Below are 17,994 nucleotides of genomic sequence, written 5' to 3' on the forward strand. Positions count from 1 at the left end.
AATATGTATCTACTATTCATTCACTTGTTCTAAAAATATTCAATTTTTAAAATATCCATAATGGTATTCTGGGCACACTGAATACCATTTAATTCAACTGGTATGAAACTCTGGAGAAAAGTCTGGAACTGAATATGGTTTCATGCTTTATTTATATTTTACTCAAATATGTCTTATGTTTTTAAGTGGCACTAAAAAGTCAAGGTTGAAAATGCTAAGACAAGGCTAATTTTTAAAACTTCAATTCCCATTTAAAATGGATTAACACTTAAGACAGCAATACAGCAGGTGGGTTGTTTTGTATTAGTCTTTGGGGGCGTGCTTTTGGACTGTGTGGTTCTCACAACACCCCAGCCATGGGTTCTTTCCATGTGTCTATATTTTAGCCTTGAAAATACCCTGGAACAGCATGGTTTTCGATAGGGTGACTATATAATTTATTGTCCCAATTGGGGCAATTTTGAGAGTTAATGGGGTCCTTGACCCTGGCTGCATGTCAGAATCACATAGGATTTCTGTGGCTGTATTTATTGAATTTCATATTTTAGAAAACTAATTTTGGTTTATTGTTACATTCTACATTCTTTGCATTTCATTTTGCTGATCAATGAACAATATATTACTTTTATATAACAACTATGAATAGTCAGTTAAGGGAAGGAGAATAATTATGCCAATGCCACAGACATAAATGGGACTCTTTAAGGCAAACAGGGTCATATGATCATCCTAGTTACTGGGAAAGGATGCAGGTTGGAGGATCAGAAATTGTTTCACACTGGCTGCTGTATTATGTGCAAGTCACTTCTCCTCTCTAAGGTTTTAGTTTATTCAAATGAAAAGTAAAGGAGTTGTACTAAAATGAACCCTATTGTTTTCTTCAAATTCTACCATTCTTTGATTATAAACAGATTCAAAGGAAAGAGTTTCATTATATTTTTCAAATAGTCTCAAACTAAGAGGCAGCTGGCTAGGCAAACACATGAAATATTCATCCTTTCTTCTTTTTAAAACAACATAGTTGCAAATGCTTACATCATATTTAAGATGAATCAACGCTTGCTTCAGGGTTGGCAAAAATTTCATCTTCACTACCTGAAGCATTGTGTTCAGAAAGATTCTAAGGACACATCTGGGCTCAGCAGAAAAATGGGCCTTAATGAATTAGTGATGCCTTCTGGGGTTAGAGGAACCTCAGAGCTCAGCAGGGACTAAGAGAGGGGTTTCAGCATATGCATATGTGCCAGCTCTCTGCCATAACTGGCCTAGGTCTCTGGTGCTAAAAAATAAGACAACAAAATCTTCTCATATTTAGTACAAGTCTGCCTCATATTGATATGTAACACTGTGCTAGTCTCAGAAAGATGTACTGAGCCACATGAGAAGTCCAAAGATTTTCTTTTCCTCCTGCTCTCAATGCCCTTTCACATGTGCTCAGGTTGCAAAGTATGAGGAGTGGTCCTTGACCCTGGCTGCATATCAGAATCACATAGGATTTCTGTGGCTGGGGTCCAGCCACTGGTGTTTTTAACCTCTCACCACAACCAAGGGGTTCTACTATACAAACAGCAAGGATAAAGAGGCTAGAATGGCAGAAGAGAATCAGGACACCTAGATCCCAGTCCTTTTTCTTTACTAAGGCTGCATGACCTTGGATACACTACTTAGCTTATCTAAGTCTATAAATGAATTTGGACTCTTAGGTATTCTTTAGCTATAACTTTCTGTGACTTTAAAAAAAAAAAATGAGGAGGTAAAGAATAATATGGTGTGTGAACTCAAGTAAAATAGATGTCCTCCTCTTTGTAAATTCAAGGAAAGTTGACTTTATTGTCAAACAGAAAAATCTACAGTAGATGATCAGGAAACAAACACGCATCACTTTTCCATGCACGATCAATCACAACTTCTTGAAAGTGGCAGCTAAGTCCTATGATATCATCTACAGAATCCCTTTTCTTAATTGTTCTTGAAAATGGTTTTTGTAAACACTAGAAAACCATGGACATAATTTACTACTTCCATTACATTTTATTTTTTCATTGCTTGCACCCCTGACTTTGGCAGCTATTTCAGCATTCCTGCTATTCAGTAATTTAACATCTCACCTGAGTGACAGCAACATTTGTCCCATCAGTGACTTCCACACTCATATTATAGATGGACCTCTGCTCTGCGTCCAAAGGTTTTGCGATGACAATTGTCCCAACACCCTTCTCTGCGTCAAAAGCGCTGTCAAAATTCCCCCCTGATGATTTCACAGAAACATGAAATTAGCAAATCTGAGAACTTATTACATGTATTATATCATATATCTTTAAAGGGAGCTCTTATACAGAAATATTTTTTTGATAGGCATCCCTATGGCTCAATTTTGTACATCTTAAATGGGACCTCTTTATTTCTAACTTGATTCATAGTTCAAAACACAGCCTCTACAATGCATAACAAATGTCACGAAAAAGGAATGTATTGCAAAGAAAAACCTCAGCAGTAAATGTTAAAGTAGTGAAGCATAAACTGACCCCATTAAATATTTAGAAACCTAAAGGCCCTTTAACCTCCTGTGGCTTCACCATTAGAAATTTGTAGATCTTTTTGTTTTTTCCAAAGTAGATTAAATTCTAAGTAAATAAATAGTCCAATTATTATTAATAGAATGAGTACACATTTAAAATCTATTCCAGGATTGATGGTAAACATTTGGCTGCTAGAATTCAGATTCCCTTAATTAAATGTCAGAAATAAAATTATGAATTCTAAACAGTAAAAAAAAAAAGCAAAAAAAATTTCATATTAAAAATTCTATATCTGCGAGCTGGGATATTTATAGAAATACTTATGTTGCCATCTTGGTAGTGTAAATTATTTTTCTCCTAAAAAGGCAGAAAGCCTAGGGAGAGTTACAAAATAAAATTGGGAAAGAAGTAGAAGAAAACATCAGCTTATATGACACCAAATTACAAAACAATTTACATGAAAGTTTAGAAAACTTTACTTTCCCCTCAACCCCCTGGCCATGTAACTCACAGTCTGTGAGTGATGTGCTTAAGACAATATTGCCGTTGTTGAAATCACTGCTGATGTTTCCACCTCTGGCAACCAAAGTGTGGTTTATGATCTTCCCAAAATGAAAGATTTTTTTTGAGGGGGAGAAAAATAATGGTATGAATGTTGGAATAATTTTAATTAAGCATGAGTGTATGTTCACAAGCTCTGCTTCTTTTGGCCTGAAATTTCATGGTGTTGATTTTGTTCTCAGACAGTAATTTTATTTAACTACAGCATATAGGGCAATGTATTTATTGAATTTCATATTTTAGAAAACTAACTTTGGTTTATTTTTACATTCCACATTCTTTGCATTTCATTTTGCTGATCAATGAACAGTACAATATATTACTTTTATTTAACAATTATGAATAGTGAGTTAAGGGAAGGAGAATTTTACCTGAATTACTAGAATCTGATGTACAATGACATGAAATAAATAATATGGTTTACTTAAAAAAAAATCTGGCCATATATATATTTCAAATACTTATTACTTGCTGCTGTCATATACACTTAAGATTATTTAATTGCAAGAGAGAATATAATTGCCCTTGACATTTAATTAAAGTTATGGAGAGATGAGAGTATCAGAGAATTGCTCGGAGATTATATACTTTTTAAAAAACTTCATCTAAAAAGAGACTCATTTTCCAATTAATATCTTTAATTGATTTGATGAGGAGCACTAAATATTAACTCCAAAAAAATTGTTTGAAGCTAGGATAAGGAGAGAAGGGGGAGTCTAGGCTGAAAAGGGGAGCAAGCCTTAGGTCATTACCATTTCTTATTCAAAGGGAATGTTTCATGTTGATAACAACATGAAACAAAATGGAAGTCTGATTTGAGTGTCGTGAAAAACCATCTTCATGAACAAGAGGAAAAAACAACAACAACATGATCATTTGCTATTAAGCGGTACATTCTGAGAAAAAATTTGCCATGGAAACTTTCAAAGAAAGGTCATAAAATTGCCTCATAAGTCCTGTATGGAAGGAAAGATGAGAATGCAACTTCTCAGGTTGTTTCTAGTGGGTATTAAATCCCATTTTAAATCCCATTTAGAATGTTTTCTTTACCAAAATGTTAACTTTCTTAAATCTTAGGGTCATGATATTATTTGGAGGTGGGGAAATAATGTTGATTATTTTTAAATGTGAAAATGTGTGAGTCAAGTCAAAATAAAGATTATGCAAATTATAAAACTTTAGTTTGCTCCAGTTTAAAGATGATTAAAAATACATTTTAGAGAACCAGCAAGCATAGTTTGAGTTTGAGTTACTGTTTAAATGGGGCAGTCCAATTTGCTCTGTTTCACTGACTTTGACTCACATTTTCCCCAGGGCCCTGTACAAAAATACATAATCATGTCATGCGCTTAGTGGCATAACATTTACATATGGCATATAGAGTGTGTGCTTTTTCTTAGTCGTTTTTCATATCAAATAACATTTTTGGCTAATTTTATGGTTTTTTTTTTTTTTTTTTTACAGTTTTCTCTCTTTCTGTGTGTGTTCATATATGTATTTGTGTGTGTATGTGTATGTGTGTATCTCCCTCAAATTCTTTAGCACAGAAACCTCCAAAGGGACAGGGGAGATAGACCATTAGAAGAGCAGAGCCAAGAGCACTTGAGGGAGAGCCTACAAACTATGTTTCTCAGTTTACCAATATAGTTAGCAGCCTCGGACACTCATTTCCAGGACATTTGTTCCTAGTTAAACTAAGATTTAATGTAAAACAAAATCTTCCATGAGTTTTAAAATGAATTTCTGACAAGGGACACAGAATCTAGACCAGCAGTTTACCATCAACCCTCACACAATTTAATAACCTACCACTTAAGCATCCCATTTCATAAACGACTCCATATCTCTCCCCCAGGTCTCATTTTTCAGGCTCCCTTTTAGCCTGAAAGTGATTTCATTTTCATAGGAAACCATATCCAAATCGTCCAGAGTGAGAATATCAAATGCAAGGAGTCCATTTTTGCTAGCAGCATTCCACTTAAACAAGGTGTGCTTCCTCAGAGCCAGTAACAGAACATGCAAAGCCAGAGTGTGTTTGGTGCAGCAGCGTTAGGCTCAACAAAAGGTGGGGAGGAGGGAGGACACCGCAGAGCTGGTCTGAGTTTCAACAAAGTGGGAAATTAGAAAAGTCACAGCCTGAGCATTGCTGCAGGGGTGTGCGGCAGAGATGGTTAAAAGCAAGGTTGTGAACAGCCCACATAACAGATAATTCACATTAGGGACATATCTCTTTGACCATTTTCGGTCAAGACAGGTGTAATAGAGTAAACAAAGAGCAGATGAAGCACACTGGATTTCTACTGGATTCTAAAGTTAAACATCCCAAGTAGGAATGTCCTAAAAGGCTTTAAAGATGGGACATAAGTGGAAATATTTTGAGCCAGCAGCTACTGCTTAAATGTGCTGGGCATTGGAGCTGGGCCATGATTCACTCTAGTTTTTCTTTAAAGAAGGGTATGAAGCACCTCTGTCCCTCCATAAAGACACCCAATGGTGAGAATCACACAGCTTCCCCTTTAGAGAAGCTTCCAGGTACCTCCCCTAGCATATGATTCTATGCCATTCCATGCATAATTGTAAAAATACCAACCCACATCTAGTTGTCACCAAGGGGGAGGTGTTATGTGAGCAGCTTCCAGAACACGGAGCTGCCGACTCTCAATGAATTCAGGGAGTTGTGCACAAGCTGTTGATTCAGGTTCAGCATGTACACTGAAATTAAGAAAAAATGCTAAACACCAGTTATGGTTTGATCTTGAAAATGCTAAACACTAATTACCATTTTCCCCTAATTTTCTGCCTTGAAATGAAAGCAAGCACAGTACCTGGCTGAAAAGGATATTTACTTGGAAGACAGGGGACACCAGGTGGAGGTCAGGAAAAAGTGGTCGGAAAGAAAATCCCTTCTAGAATCGAGTTTAAAATTCATTTTCTTAAAACCGTTAATAGTATATAAAGTGTTTCTAGGCTTCTTATTTTTCTGAAGTTTCTTCAGTGCTCCTATGGACCAGACTGTTGCTATGGAAAAATGAGAGGCGTATTTGGGATCAAATTAGGGAAAAGGGGCAGAATAGGGGAAATGAAGTGTTTGATATCAGTTGAATAACTTGGAGCAAGGGTCACCCTGATGCAGGAGCAGTTGTAATAGAAATAACGCATGAACATGGTTTCTCTCCATATCACTGGGCAAGAGTCTTTTGTTAGAGAAATACAGCCACCTGATTAGGGAAGACCCAGAGGTTTCCAAGCTCTAGCTGAAGAACAAGGCTCTACTAGTGCTACCAGAGACTTCAACTGGCCTACTTGATTCATCTCTAAATGGCGATGGCTCCGCTGGGGACAAGGTTCAATAAAGACAGGCAAAAGCTTATGACACAGCAGCAGCCTGGAGCCCAAAGTTTGAAGGAACCTATGACAAATGAAGGGTAAAAGCAGCCTTCCTGCAACACAGAAAGACATTTCAACTTGAGTTGGAACTACGTGCTATCACTCACCAACGGAGAATCATTTTCAAAGAGCAGCCTTACAGTAGGCGAGATAAAGAAAGATATTTTAGGTGCTTACGATTTACAAAGAAAACTATTTTTGTAGCCTAAGTCAGGTGAAAAGCTAAAAAATGGGTGACAGCACCCCCCACCCATCTGCAGGTAAAGAGGAACTGTCTGAGGTGCGTAATAAAGGTGGCCTTCTCTGTTCCAATATTTGCCAACAGAATAAAGATACAGGGACTGAACTGTGAACCAGATTGCATGCACATTAGAGAGTCTGTAAATCAAGGAGCTGTGGAGTTGAAATCATAGTCCCCTGAGAAGTGTGAAGATATGTGATAAAGCCACAAAGGATTATGGGTTATTTGTGTTCCCTTCAGTTTCTTTCCCTTTTAACACAGAGAAGGAACATGCTGTGCGTTGGGCTGTTTAAACGCAGAACAGCTGAACTTTATTATGCTTCCTTTTAATTACAGCTTTCTTAACTCAGTTACAAGTAGGGCTTCTGTTTCTGGAAGCTGAAAAGTCTCACTGCATAACATTGTAAGCAGTGGTCTCCTTGGAGGCACAAGAAAGTGTGTGACAGATCCTCGATGCAAGGGTCCAGGCTTGGTAACAAAACCTTGCTCGCTACCCCATTTTTGTGAATTCATATCATGGTGGGAGGCAAAGACATGCAGTTAAGCTAGATTTGGGTTGATTTGGAAATGCAGAAATGAGGCGACTTTACTCTCAGGGGAAAAGCATGCTGAAACACTATTTCTGCTCACTTAATGAGAATTTATTAGTCATAGCATTTGTAAGCTGTAAGTGCCATGCCAAGATGATGTCTTCTCTGTAACTCAGTGTCTCTTTAGGTGTCTGCATGCACTAGGTCTAAAATGGAACCAAATCCTCACTCCCTTGGAAGAGTCGTAGAGTATTTACCTTTGCAAGGCCCATACTTATACCTGAGACCTCATTTCAGATCCATGCTGACATTACATACCTAGTGCCTATTCCAGGCATTCACTGCTATGTTTCTTAAACATTGAGGCGCAATGTTCCCTCTTTCCCCTGTATGTTAGCTTGGCCAGAAAAGATGCTTAGGTAAGGAGGAAGGGAACAAAGAGATGAGAGTTTCCACGGCCGAAGATAAATAAGCAAGAAATCTTGAAAGCGAGAATAAAACATCTGAATATGATAAAGGAAACAATAGGTATTTAGAGAGGGGGAAAGATGTTGTCAGCAGATTGAGAAAAAATGACTCTGATGGATTAGAAAGATTTTCAAAAGGAGGATTTGGTGGAACGCGGACCGTATCGATACTGAAGCAACCAGCACCTGGGAAAAGGATTTTACTTCTGCGCTGAAATAAAGATTTGGTGTTTCAAGATGTTGTTGGCTGGATGTGGAGATGGAAATAAAATCATGTTCTGTTTGGGCATCTGGCCCAGTAAGTTCAATTTGGAAAAGAAGCTTGGCTAGATGTTACCCGATTTACAGTGAAATCTCTGTGATGGAAGCATCCAGACCAGAGGGACAACCCTGTAGGTCCTCATTCAGAAACTTACAAGTGCCCTGAAACTGAAGGGAGTCTCTAGGAAGAGCGTAGCATTTAGAAATACACCAGTGAAGAAACATGAAAACTGATGCCATGTTCTTGATGACGGACCCTGGGTCTATATTTAAGGTAGCTTAAAGGGACTCCTTCCAGGGAGGGCTCTCATCTGTAAACTGCCTCTCTCTTCTTGGACCAGTGATGTTTCTATTTTGTCAAAGGTGCGTAGGTTGCCATGGCCGGTAGCACAGTGGAAGGTCACACTGACTCTGAGTAGGTTCCAGGAGGCATCAGTAGGGTTAGCATAGTGGCTGCCTGGGGTATCTCCATCACTCACCGTAGTTTATTCCACTCATCCTGGGTTGGTAGCAACAGAGGTATTGGCAGGAGGAAGGAATGAGGACACATGGGCCTTAACCATAGGGGTTAAGAGTGGAGACAGGATAAGCACAAACGAAAAAATACAGCAACACTCATCATGCTGACATGAGAAACTTGCAAATCAGGTTACATGCAGTACTGCTAGGCATGCTTACCTACAGACAGTCACACACACACACAGGCAGGAATGATGAAGAGTTGCAAACCTGACCTTGATAACTAGGGTCAAGCAGCTGGTGAGACTGACCATTACAGAAAGGCATGCCAGTAGGATTTCAAAAGCAGACTACAAGTGAGGGCATCCCGGGGCACATAGGTGGTAGGTGGGATGTGCCACGGGTCAGCAGGTTGCGTGCACAGATCATGCCAGGGAGAGATGTGACACTGTCCGGCTGTAGAGGTGCTTGGAAACTGGAGTGTCCAAGGAGGAGGGAGAAAAATCAGTGGCTGATGAGAAAGGGTAACTCATCTTATCTCAGGACAGCACACTAGACATTCTGTTGCCTATTCGGTTTCTGCTGCACTCTCCTTTAGGTTATTTAAAAGAAATCACTTTTTTTTCTTTTACTGTTTTTTTTTTTTTTTTTTTTTTTTTTGAGACAGTCTTGCTCTGTTGTCCAGGCTGCTGGAGTACAGTGATGCAATCTCAGCTCACTGCAACCTCTGCCTCCCGGGTTAAAGCAATTCTCCTGCCTCAGCCTCCTTAGTAGCTGGGATTACAGGCACCCGCTATCACGTCCAGCTAATTTTTGTATTTTTAGTAGAGACGGGGTTTTGCCATGTTGGACAGGCTGGTCTTGAACTCCTGACCTCAAGTGATCCGCCCACCTCAGCCTCCCAAAGTGCTGAAATTACAGGAGTGAGCCACTGTGCCCGGCTAGAAATCACTATTGCACATGTCTCTGGAAACCTGGCACTAGTGGCACTGTTAGAACTGAATTGCACTTTCTGTGACTCTGACTGGGGGTGGAAGTGAAGAAATCATTAAAGGTGACTGTACAGACAACCAGACCATGACTACGTGCAACCCTTTGTTGTGCGAAGAAAGAAGAAACTGCATCAGATAATATCTTACGAGCTGAAAGTTACTGAGAAGATAAAGAAGTGGAGACCCCTTTCATGGATCAGAAGAAGTTTCATTTCAAATATGTTGAGTAGGAATGAAGAGAGAAGTGAAAGCTTGGTGTGAGGATGGCCGTGTACAGGATGGCATGATTAATACCAAGTAAGTAAAACGAAAACGTTCCACCGTCATTCCATCAAATGAGACATGTAGGAAACAGCTCTTTACTTTTTGGAAGTTCAGAGGACTCTCTACAGAGGTTTGATTGCGGGCCATGGGGCATTCTTTTTCTGTGCCTTGTTACAACCGTTGTGGAACTTTCTAAATGCTTATCCCAAGCACAGCAATGCCTAGGGGGAGAGGCATGTTCCTGCCCATCCTATCCAGGCAGTGACATGGGGAAGGAAACGATTTCTCCAGACCAACTCTCTCCTGGATCCCCTGCCTCCCACTGAGAAGCGTGGGAAGTCAGCTTTAGCTCAACGCAGTGTCGGATTGGGCGACACACACTCTCCCCTCTGTTTTAGCAACAGCCTGTTTTGTTTCCTGGTCCTCGGCACTCATTTCCTCTCCAGTGCCTCTCCCTGCTGGTTTGTCAAGGGCTATAGTGCTGTTTTGCCCTTTCCTTTTGCAGCCTGGCGTGCTTGCTTGCTTTCTTTCAAGGAATTTAAAGGTTGGCTCCCAGGGTCTATCCTGCATGCTTCCATCTGCTTCCTCTATTCGGCTTGCGGGGGAGGCTGACTGGCTATATATCTAGGTTCCATTTCCTGCCCTTCCTTTTGTGGACGACAGCCAGGGGACTCTCCTGATGGGGCTATTGGTGTATGAATGGTACTACCACTGCAAAACAGAGGGACTGGAATACATTTTAATTTATTTTTCAATTGGAAAAGGCCCAGTTAAATAAACCAACCTACAAAAAGATAAAAACAAAACAACAAAAAGCCCACATACCTCAAAAGCAAAGAAACAAAAATCAAAACAAACCCCCCCAAAATCCAAACCCTATCAAACTCGAACAAAGGAAGTCATTGGATACGAGTAACGCAATAGCTGTTAGAGGCATATATGAAATCTGTGGGCTGCACTTCAGCCTGTCACAGGCAGTTATGAAAGATGTAATTCAATTTGCTTAAAAAAAAAACCGTAAAAGGCAGATTGGATAGCTGTATTTTAGCAAATGTGTTTGCACTAAGGGTACCTTCTGTTGAACAGTTCTGCCCACAAGCTGTCTGTAGAATATAGAACATCTCTCGAGCATGCTTGCCACCTTGAAGCAGGGCAGTCGGGAGCAGAAAAAAAAAAGAACAGAATGCAGAAAAAAGGTGAAGAAAAAGAGAGAAATGAAGGACAGCAAGTCTAGTACCATCAATACATTTAGAAATGAGATTAGCCAAGTGTGACAATAGAATTTAAATGACACACAGAAAGACATTAAGATTGCAGTAAATAACGTACTATGGAAAATCCAGCCAGAGAGCACTTTCGGTTCAGCTTAGCTACAGAGTTGGAACGAAAGCACAGGTCGATTATTCATTTTACTGGCTCTTTTGCATTCCAGCACTATACATATTTTAATCTTGGCACTAATTGTTAGTTTTTTGCTTTCTTTCTTTCTTTTTTCTTTTTTTTTCTTTTTTTTTTTTTTTTTTTTTTGCTAGTTGCTTCAGTCAATTATTACATTGCACGATACTGCTCTGTAAGACTCGAACTTACCAACTATGTCAAACCACAGAGGGGTGTTAGCTGGCTGCACAGACACCACCCCTACAATTTCAGTCACTCTATCACTTTCCATGACTGTGAAGTTATAAAACGGCTCATCGAAGGTCAATGGTATAGGCGAAGGGGGTGGTTTCTTAATCCATTCAATGTGGAGGCGGGCCGTGGAGGATTTCTGTGGGCGCCCATTGTCCACTGCCTTTATCTACTCACACAGGGAGAGAACAGAAAGATGTCTCAGACCTCTGATTGCTGTAGAGTTTGGATCTGTCACTCATGTTGCTGGGCCAAGAGTCCATCTTCAACACAGTGTCAGAAAGGGGAAGAAACGAGCAGAGTTCTGGGGAGAAAAGGCTTGGGAATGGAGGGGAACAACCCAGCCATGTGTAGACCTTGCACCATGTTTGCCAGCGGCTCTCTGGACCACCGTCAACGTTACAGATATGGAGATCTTGAAAGACAAATGCTGCACTTACAGTTTGTGGTGATTTGTGGCCCTGAATAATAGTTACATGAATAGAAATAGCTAATTTGATTCCTGATAGCATGATCCTGAGCCTCACCTCTGGTGGTGATATGTGAAAGGGAAGAAAGTGCATTGTGAAACCTTATATATGTGTGAATGATATGTGCAGAAGTGTGTGTGTGTATGTGTGTGTGGGGTTGTGTTTTGCAGTGTGTGGTTGTGTTTCTCAGCTCCTTCCTTCTGCTCTTTGTGATTGATAGCAGCACAGGATCCCAGGAGCAAGATAGAGTGGGCTGGGAAAGGGAGCAGCCTGGAGCTAGCTGCCTTGAGGCCCTTCAGTTTTGCCATCTGCAGAAAGGTAACAGAGAACTCTCTCGATAGCACAGTCCCTGGAAGCAGCGTGGAAGGGAGGACAGGGCTAATGACTCTCCTCTGTGGTCATAATTAGCTGATATAAGGGCTGAGGAAGCAAGTCTCCCCACCCAGCTGGGAAGGGTGAAGAGTCCAGGTGAACTCTGGACTCAAATGGGAGGGTCAAAAGCTCCAAGAAGCAAAGGCCAAAACTAAACAGAAATAAAAATAAATTTTTAAAAGGACTTTCAAGTATTGCATTTAAAAAATAACATTTATAGGAACATAACTGATAGCTACAGCCTTTCCAAACAGTGACAATGCATAGCACCCTCATGCTATGTGTTCATGAATGATTGCTTTGCCCTAGAATATCCCTGTGGGGTGAGAAAACTTGAGGATACATGTCTTAAGTCAGGTTCCCCCAGGAGCTAAGACAGGTATTTGAGTACAAATGGTTTTTTTGGGAGAAGTGCTCTCAGGTGAAAGGGAATAGAGAACAGGGTGGGCAGGGTGGGAGTTAAATCAGGGTGTGGTCCTGGCTGACCACAGGGATCCCATGGGGAGCTCTGAACCATTAATTGCACCACAGTTGAATCCAACTTGAGGCAAGGGGATTGGACTTTTGTATCTGGGTGTCAGTCAGTCAATGGCTGTGGGCTGCTAGACTGGATGCTGGGAATGTAGACTTTCTTTCACCAAGAATCATCCAAGGATGACTCTCTGGAGAAGAGGGCAGCTGTGAGCCATTGACAGCCAATAGTTGCAGCAGTTGAGGGACAGATAAACCAGTCTGAGAATGGGAGGTGGGCAGGACACCAACAGTATCCACTTGAATCTATCCAGTCCTCAAAGATTCCCAAACTGCAAGTCTCACACACCTGCAATGGCACATAGCACATCAGAGCTCCTAACAGTAGAAACAGAGCTGGTGTTTTACTGTAGTTTTTTTCTCTGCCCACTGTTCTGGCCACATAACTGAGCACAGCAAGGAACCCACATCTAGACCACAGGAAAGAAAGGATAAATCAAGAGACTCAGGCCATCATTTAAGATAATAAAGGACAGACCTAGCAGAGAAGGATAAAGACAAAGAGAAGAGTGGTGGATGGTGCCGACTTTTTTTTTTTTTTTTTTTTTTGAGACAGAGTTTTGCTCTGTCACCCAGGCTGGAGTGCAGTGATGTGATTTCGGCTCACTGTAACCTCTGCCTCCTGGGTTCAAGTGATTCTCCTGCCTCAGCCTCCTGAGTAGCTGGGATTATAGGCATGCACCACCATGCCCAGCTAATTTTTTTTTTTTTTTTGGTAGAGATGGGGTTTTACCATGTTGGCCAGGCTGGTCTGAAACTCCTGACCTCAAGTGATCTGCCTGCCTCGGCCTCCCAAAATGCTGGGATTATAGGCATGAACCACCGTGCCCAGCTGGTGCCAACTTTTGGTAGTTGTTGGGACCCTGGACCATTCTCATTGCTTGTAAGGATACCAGCTGCCTTTCTGGAATAGGCACTACCTGGCTAAAGTGGTTGGGGTCGGGGGAGCACACTGGCACTGTAGATACAGGAGCTTTAAGTTTCTACATGAGATGGTTCTCATGCTTGTTTTCACTTTTCTAATTTAATAAAAAATTCAGTCACTTTATACGTGAGTCTTCCCAGTTTTGATGGAATAAACATCATTGTGATTTGTGTCTCACAATTTACACAGCTATATCCATGCTCTATCTCATTGTTGATAATTTCAAGGTTGTTTTCTATGGGAAGTCACGGGGACATGGTGAGAGATATGTTCAGTGGTGGGTAGGATGTGTTGCCCTGCTGTTCCCCTACCTTTAGTTTACATCTATGTTCAGCACTTTGAGGATGATTTAGGGCTGCAGAAAGAGTGGTTGAGTATGTGGTGAAACAGGCTGTGGCCTGGGAATGGGGGAAAATGCTGACAGGACACAACCAAAGGAAATTGTCTCGTCATTTAAGAATATCAGTGAAACAGGCAAGAGTTCTCACCTGCACTTGCCTCCCAGAAAGAACCCTTCCACAGATGTGTGGTTTCACTTTTTACTCTAAAGATTTATTACTCAAAGGAGTATACTCGAATAAGAACATAACCACTTCCCCCCATCCGCCGTGCTGCTGGAGTTTGGAAGGTCTTACCGTTAGGATGTCATAACTCCCTGCTGTAAACTGCTTTCTAGAAGAAACCATCCCAGTTTTAGGGTCAATAAAGAACTTTCCGTCGTCATTCCCATCCACAATACTGTAGGAGATTTCTGCGTTGGGGCCCTCATCTCTATCAAATGCAAAAGCCCTGTAAATGGGTTCTCCTCTCTTCTTTCGGTCACGTTCCGGCAGCTTGATCTGGTAGACCTTCTCTGGGAACTGGGGCTTGTTGTCATTTTCATCTAGAACCTGAACCACCACCCAGATGGTTGACTGTTTTGGAGAGGGACCACCATCCGTCACAGTCACCTGAAAAAGAGAGTATGATGTGATCAGAAAGGAGAAAAATTATTCTTGCTATTACACGTTAACCATGGGTGTTTCTTTTAATGCATGAACAATGCTATACTATCCAAATTCTTTTAGTATTCATTTTCTTCTCTCTTTTTTCATCTTTCTAGAGACTGAATTGTGTTCCCCTTAAAATTCACATGTTGATGCTCTAACCACCCATGTGTGGTTATTAAGGTTAAATGTGATCATAAGGATGTCCTGATCTGACAGAACTAATGTCCCTATAAAAGAGGAAGAAACCCTAGAGATCCTATCTCTCTCTGCCATGTGAGCACACAGAAGAAGGTAGCTGTCTGCAAGCCAGGAAGAGAGCCCTCACCACAAAATGAGCCCTGCTGGAATGCTGACCTTGGACTTTCCAGTCTTCATGCTGTAGTCTGAATGTTTGTGACCCCTCAAAATTTATATGTTAAAACCTAATTTCCAATGCAATAGTATTAGGAGGTGGGGCCTTTAGGTGGCGATTAGATCCCAAACCCTCATGAATGGGATTAGTGCCCTTCGAAAGAGGCTGAGAAGGCTTGCTTGTCCCTTCCACCGTATGAGGACATGGCCAGAAGGCGCCATCTAGGAGGAACAAGCTATCACTAGACACTGAATCTGCTAGTGCCTTGATTTTAGACTTCCCAGCTTCCAGAATTGTGAACAATACATTTCTGTTCTTTAAGTCATCCAGCCTATGGTATTTTGTTACAGCAACCAGAGCAGGCTAAGACACATCTCCACATGATTTGATTTTTACATTGTCATTGAACAAAAGGAAAACTGTGATATATGTTCCACTGTTTGATGTCTGATTTTAAGTACATTACAATGTCTTTAACAATCACAAAATACTTTTCTGTTTCTCTCTGGAAAATGCGAGGGGGATGTACACCCCTTCCCATGTCACTATGATGCTGTTCTTATGTGTGCCTGTGAAAATTGAGACAGAAAAGAGTACTAAAGAGCACATACATAAATAATTTTCATGGAAGATATAAAAAGACTTTACATCCTAGTGTGAATAATTTTCTTATTAGTCATAGTGATAATCAGTATGATATTAATACCTAACATGTGGATGGTGTGACACAGTTTATAACACACTCCTTCATGCATTATCTCATTCACTTTTCAAAACATCTTCTTCAGTAAGTGAAGCAGGTTTATTTATTCCCATTTCACAGATGAGAAAACAGAGGCTCAAAACAAACCATTGTTAATAAGTGGTAAAGCTAGGTATTAAACTTTTGGAAATTCTTAATGTTCTGTTTAACAAAAAAAGTGGAAGAACCCATATTTAATCTTTAAATCATTAGCTTGAATGAAACAGATTATTACTTCCATATATGTATTTGGAAGCTGGAAAGAACATAATGATGCACTCAGCATCAATAGGAGAAAAACAACAGTAAATCAAAGCAGCTGGTCTGCTATTTTTTCACCTAATAAAACAACCTGACAGATACAACTGAAACAAAGGCCAAAAATGTGAGAAAACACATTAAAGGCTTTTTGCAAAATGGAATTGCAATCTAGTTTAGTTTCTCTTACAAACTGCCTAGGAGGATAGCTTTAATAGACTTAAGATAAATTTTCATATGAGTTTTTGCTTTCTTTGAAAAATCAATCAAGTTTCCTTCCAAGGTTATTTTCTCAATTGCTTTGTTGTGTTTCACAAAAGAACCACATCGGGACCAAAATATGCCAAGGTTGGATGCTGACTCTTGAGCTAATTCCTTGACATGCCAGTTCTGAAGAGGCACATTCTGCTGCTGCTGGTGAATGCAAATGTTACACTCCCAGGTGACCTGTGTTGACCAAACACATTGATTTCTTGGCTGCTCAACTACTCTGCCTCTCTTTTCTGCTTGAGCAGCCTGTCCAAATTCAGACAACTCTCAATGTCTTCATCGTGCACAAAATCACCTCCTTGTCAATTAATGCCCTGCAATGGGCTCTGAGACAGTGTTCTGGAGCTGCTTCAGGGCCAGGTGGCTGCCAGGGAAAGGAGCCCCTCTTGGCAGCAGTTTGCTGCTCACTAGAGGATGCTGCTGCTATAAAATGCTTCCCTTTGAAGCAGACCTGGATTTACAAACCCAAGTCCTTGAGGTGTCTACCTACAGGCGGGAAGTGTGGTAGCTGCACAGCTCTTGAAGAATCTCTCAAGAGTGCTATGCATAGCGGGTCACTTGTCACCATGTTACCGCAACCACCCAGCTCCCTCAGGCCATGAGGGCATCCTTCAGGTCCTCTTTTCTTTGGAGAGCTGTCCCTATCCTTTCTCTGGAGCTTGCCTACTCACCCTTTAAGTCCAGCTGAAATGTCACTTCCTTGAGGCTGCCTTCTCTGACCCCACAGACCAAGTGTCAGCTTTCCCGCCCTCATTCTGTACTGTTAAATCACCCTATGCTTTTCTTTTGTAGCACTTACCATTGTGGAAATTAATTAAATACATGATTCTCCACTTAAGTGGATAAACTGCATAAGGGCAAAGACAGACTGTGCTTGTTTTCTCACTGTGCTCACCCCTGTGTCAAGCCACAGAACATGCTCCATTCATGTTTATTTAATAAATGAGACTCTAATACAGGTCCTACTTGAGCAGTCTCTTTACCCAAAGCAGTCTCACCTTGCAAAACCTTCTGAGATGGTTCAAGGCCCTTTACAACATAGCTCCAAACTGCTTTTCCTGACTTTTTGCCAATTATTCCTCCATCTCCTTACCCATGGTTTCATCTACTACCTACACGCTGTTAATTCTCCAATGTGTATCTCTTGTGCCTAAGCCTGTTTCCTGATCACCAAACCAACATAGTCAACTATTTACTAGTAATCTACTTTCTGGATCCTAGCACCCCAAAAGTCACAAACTGAAATCAATACCCTCAATCCTCCTCCTTTCCCTATGTCCATTGTCTCAATAAATGGCACCCCAATCTACTCATGCACTGATGCACACCAGAATCCTGGGCATTCCTCTAACTATCTATATCCAACTGAACTTGGGTACCAACAGGTATCTCACACACACCCCTCGCCCCATGCCAATCTCTTCTGCCACACTGCCCTATTACAGGCCCCCCTTGCATCTTGCTTGGATGGCCACAGTAGCCTTCTGGCCTCCCTGCCTTCGGCCTTTGCCTTTGTTGTAGAGTGATAAATCTGGTCATGTCACTAACTTGCGTAATACTCTTCAGGGGCTCCTTGAGGACAAAGATCTGGCTGGATTCTTTCTGCATCCGGCCGACCTTTATGATCAGCCTGTACTGTCTGCCCCTTTCCCACCTCTATGCTCAGTTCCATGGTAAGCTTAGGAGGTCCTGAGCATGCCATGCTCTTATAGCTGCATTCCTTTGCACTGCCATTTGTCTTCATGGAATGCCCTCTCCTAGGAATATACTTGACT

At 41.1% G+C, this 17,994-nt stretch overlaps 1 protein-coding gene across 5 annotated transcripts in view; it reads right to left on the minus strand.

Moving 5' to 3' along the window:
- The window catches only part of FAT3 (FAT atypical cadherin 3), a 703,955-nt gene that overhangs the window by 123,177 nt on the left and 562,784 nt on the right, over positions 1-17,994 (minus strand). For 3 of the 5 annotated variants that reach the window (XM_021926426.2, XM_021926428.2, XM_021926425.2), the window contains exons 5-8: positions 14,244-14,558; positions 11,269-11,479; positions 10,754-10,822; positions 2,109-2,248 (exon numbers count right to left, since the gene is read on the minus strand). In XM_021926426.2, coding sequence (XP_021782118.2) covers positions 2,109-2,248; positions 10,754-10,822; positions 11,269-11,479; positions 14,244-14,558 — 735 coding nt within the window. The remainder of the gene's footprint in view (positions 1-2,108; positions 2,249-10,753; positions 10,823-11,268; positions 11,480-14,243; positions 14,559-17,994) is intronic. The other 2 variants (XM_021926429.2, XM_021926427.2) reach the window with 1 other exon arrangement.

This window comes from Papio anubis, chromosome 12 (assembly GCF_008728515.1).
Source record: "Papio anubis isolate 15944 chromosome 12, Panubis1.0, whole genome shotgun sequence".
NCBI classification, from domain to species: domain Eukaryota; kingdom Metazoa; phylum Chordata; class Mammalia; order Primates; family Cercopithecidae; genus Papio; species Papio anubis.